General features: G+C 42.7%; 1 protein-coding gene across 1 annotated transcript in view; it reads left to right on the forward strand.

Moving 5' to 3' along the window:
- The window catches only part of LOC135212779 (uncharacterized), a 38,504-nt gene extending 34,685 nt beyond the window's left edge, over nucleotides 1-3,819 (forward strand). Inside the window, exons 2-5 of the mRNA XM_064246583.1 lie at nucleotides 80-1,312; nucleotides 2,497-2,695; nucleotides 3,184-3,371; nucleotides 3,783-3,819. Coding sequence (XP_064102653.1) covers nucleotides 80-1,312; nucleotides 2,497-2,695; nucleotides 3,184-3,371; nucleotides 3,783-3,819 — 1,657 coding nt within the window. The remainder of the gene's footprint in view (nucleotides 1-79; nucleotides 1,313-2,496; nucleotides 2,696-3,183; nucleotides 3,372-3,782) is intronic.
- Nucleotides 3,820-4,056: the final 237 nt, after the last annotated feature.

Below are 4,056 nucleotides of genomic sequence, written 5' to 3' on the forward strand. Positions count from 1 at the left end.
AGTGATCAAGAGCAAGTCGACGGTGGAGAGGAATTGCTTACTTCGAGGCCTATGTTTGCTGGTTCTTTCTTTTCGTAAGCTGTAGCAGCAAGACGATACGCAAAGTAAGCTCGAGTCGCAAAGTAAACTCTAGTCGCAAAGCAAGCTCGAGTCGCAAAGTAAGCTCTAGTCGCAAAGCAAGCTCTACTTTCAAAGCTAGCTCTACTCGCAAAGTAAGCTCTAGTCACAAAGTAAGCTCTAGTCGCAAAGTAAGCTCTAGTCGCAAAGCAAGCTCTAGTCGCAAAGCAAGTTCTATTCGCAAAGCAAGTTCTATTCGCAAAGCAAGCTCTACTCGCAAAGTAAACTCTAGTCACAAAGCAAGCTCGAGTCGCAAAGTAAGCTCTAGTCACAAAGCAAGCTCTAGTCGCAAAGCAAGCTCGAGTCGCAAAGTAAGCTCTAGTCGCAAAGCAAGCTCTACTCGCAAAGCAAGCTTGAGTCGCAAAGTAAGCTCTAGTCACAAAGCAAGCTCTAGTCTCAAAGTAAGCTCTAGTTGCAAAGTAAGCTCTAGTTGCAAAGCAAGCTCAAGTCGCAAAGTAAGCTCTAGTCGCAAAGTAAGCTCTAGTAGCAACGCAAGCTCTAGTCGCAAAGTAAGCTCTAGTTGCAAAGTAAGCTCTAGTCACAAAGTAAGCTCTAGTCGCAAAGCAAGCTCTAGTCGCAAAGTAAGTTCTAGTAGCAACGCAAGCTCCAGTCGCAAAGTAAGCTCTAGCAGCAAAGCAAGCTCTAGTCGCAAAGTAAGCGCTAGTCTCAAAGCAAGCTCTAGTCATAAAGTAAGCTCTAGTCGCAAAGCAAGCTCAAGTCATAAAGTTAACTCTAGTCGCAAAGTAAGCTCTAGTCGCAAAGCAAGCTCGAGTCGCAAAGTAAGCTCTAGTCACAAAGCAAGCTCGAGTCCTAAAGTAAGCCCTAGTTGCAAAGTAAGCTCTACTTGCAAAGTAAGCTCTAATCGCAAAGCAAGCTCTACTTGCAAAGTAAGCTGTAGTCACAACGCAAGCTCTAGTTGCAAAGTAGACTCTACTCGCAAAGTAAGTTCTAGGCGTAAAGCAAGCTCGAGTCACAAAGTAAGCTCTAGTCACAAAGCAAGCTCTACTCGCAAAGCAAGCTCGAGTAGTAAAGTAAGCTCTAGTCGCAAAGTAAGCTCTACTCACAAAGTAAGCTCTAGTCGTAAAGCAAGCTCGAGTTGCAAGGCAAGCTCTACTCACAAAGTACACTCTAGTTGCAAAGGAAGCAAGCTCTACTCGAAAAAAACTCTAGTGACAAAGCGAGCTCTAGTCGCAAAGTAAGCTCTAATCGCAACACAAGCTCTAGTCACAATGTAAGCTCTAGTCACAAAGCAAGCTTGAGTAGCAAAGTAAGCTCTAGTTGCAAAGCAAGCTCGAGTCATAAAGTAAGCCCTAGTTGCAAGATAAGCTCTACTTGCAAAGTATGCTGTAGTCGCAACGCAAGCTCTAGTTGCAAAGTAAACTCTACTCGCAAAGTAAGCTCTAGTCGTAAAGCAAGCTCGAGTCACAAAGTAAGCTCTGGTCACAAAGCAAGCTCTACTCGCAAAGCAAGCTCGAGTCGCAAAGTAAGCTCTAGTTGCAAAGTAAGCTCTAGTCGTAAAGCAAGCTCGAGTTGCAAAGCAAGCTCTACTCACAAAGTAAGCTCTGGTCGCAAAGCAAGCTCTACTCGCAAAGTAAGCTCTAGTCGTAAAGCAAGTTCTAGTCGCAAAACAAGCTCTATCACAAAGTAAGCTCTGGTTGCAACGTAAGCTCTACTCGCAGAGTAAGCTCTAGTTGTAAAGCAAGCTCTAGTTGTAAAGAAAGCTCCACTCACAAAGTAAGCTCTAGTCACAAAGTAAGCTATACTCGCAAAGCTCTAGTTGCAAAGCAAGCTTTACTCGCAAAGCAAGCTCTAGTCGCAAAGCAAGCTCTAGTCGCAAAGCAAGCTCTAGTCGCAAAGTAAGCTCTAGTCACAAAGTAAGCTCGAGTAGCAAAGTAAGCTCTAGTTCGCAAAGCAAGCTCTAGTCGCAAAGTAAGCTCTAGTCACAACACAAGCTCTACTCGCAAAGTAAGCTCTACTCGCAAAGCAAGCTCTAGCTGCAAAGTAACCTCTAGTCGTAAAGCAAGCTCTCGTTGCAAAGGAAGCTCTAGTCGCAAAGAGAACTTGAGTCATAAAGTTAGCTCTAGTCGCAAAGCAAGCTCTAGTCGCAAAGTAAGCTCTAGTCGCAAAGCAAGCCCGAGTCGCAAAGTAAACTCTAGTCGCAAAGTAAGCTCAAGTCGTAAAGTAAGCCCTAGTCGCAAAGTAAGCTCTAATCGCAAAGCAAGCTCTACTTGCAAAGTAAGCTGTAGTCGCAACGCAAGCTCTAGTTGCAAAGTAAGCTCTCGTTGTAAAGCAAGCTCGAGCTACTAAGTAAGCTCTAGTCACAAAGCAATGCTCCTACCTCGCAAAGCAAAGCTTCTACTCTTTTTACTCTGCAAACAGCAATCTATATTCGTTACCAGTAAGCTCTAGTCGCAAAGTAAGCTCTACTCGCAAAGTAAGCTCTAGTCGTAAAGCAAGCTCGAGTCGCAAAGCAAGCTCTACTAACAAAGTAAGCTCTGGTCGCAAAGTAAGATCTAGTAGCTATGTAAGCTCTAGTCGTAAAGCAGGCTCTAGTCGCAAAGCAAGCTCTACTCACAAAGTAAGCTCTGGTTGCAAAGTAAGCTTTACTCGCTGAGTAAGCTCTAGTCATAAAGCAAGCTCTAGTCGTACAGCAAGCTCTACTCACAAAGTAAGCTCTAGTTGCAAAGTAAGCTATACTCGCAAAGCTCTAGTCGCAAAGCAAGCTCTAGTCGCAAAGCAAGCTTTACTGCTTTACTCGCAAAGCAAGCTCTAGTAAGTAAGCTCCAGTCACAAAGCAAGTTCTAGTAAGTAAGCTCTCGTCCCAAAGTAAGCTCTAATCGCAAAGCAAGCTCTAGTAAGTAAGCTCTAGTCGCAAAGCAAGCTCTAGTCACAAAGTAAGTCTAATCACAAAGCAAGCTATAGTAAGTAAGCTCTAATCGCAAAGCAAGCTCTAGTAAGTAAGCTCTAGTCGGAAAGCAAGCTTTAATCACAAAGTACGCTCTAGTCTCAAAGCAAGCTCTACTTACAAAAAGAGCTCTAGTCACAAAGCAAGCTCTATTCGCAAAGTACAAAGTAAGCTCTAGTCGCAAAGTAAGCTCTAGTCGCAAAGTAAGCTCTAATCGTAAAGCAAGCTCTAGTCGTAAAGCAAGCTCTAGTCATAAAGCAAGCTCTAGTCGCAAAGTAAGCTCTAGTCGCAAAGCAAGCTCTAGTCGCAAAGCAAGCTCTAGTCGCAAAGCAAGCTCTAGTAAAATTGGGTAAGTTTTTGTTTTCTAGGTCACTTTTTCCCATTTGTGTTGGCGGCATCCTGCAGGCAGACTGATTCTTGTTTCTACTTTTGCATGTGCCATGTTTTATCTACGAGATCCCTTACTATTTTCTAAATAAGCGCGATCCTTCATGCATAAGCCTCCTTGTTTTCAGTTTTCTAAGTCATTTTTTACCTTAAAGGTAAAGAATGTTTTATATGTAAAGCGAGGAAAGCAGCAGTACGACCTCCAAAAAGAAATGTTGTCTACGTAACTGATCTACGAAGAACTACTGTCACATTAGTTAGCAACATTATTTAGAAAAGTACGACAATGATCAGCGATACAGATTACGTGAAGACAGCCTGGTAAGCCAAATACAGAATAAATGTTCTCCAATCGTTTTATCTTGTTTTTCAGGGACTCCTTACGTAAGCGAGATAAGTTATCAGGTTGATTTTCTTGTATACTAAGTAGCAGAAGACACAACTGTCAGGCCCTCGTACCACATCAAAGGAATTTCCTACCTGCGGGAAGATAAATGTTCTATTTCGTTTAGATTTTTGGGGATTTCTACTTTAAACTGAGTTGGTTATAAATAAGCAAGTACCTTTAGCCTAAATTATATTAACAACTTAGAATCCTCTTGAATTTATTGACCTACTTTTCGCTTGTAAACGATAACTTTCTTTTC

This window comes from Macrobrachium nipponense, chromosome 11 (assembly GCF_015104395.2).
Source record: "Macrobrachium nipponense isolate FS-2020 chromosome 11, ASM1510439v2, whole genome shotgun sequence".
NCBI lineage: Eukaryota > Metazoa > Arthropoda > Malacostraca > Decapoda > Palaemonidae > Macrobrachium > Macrobrachium nipponense.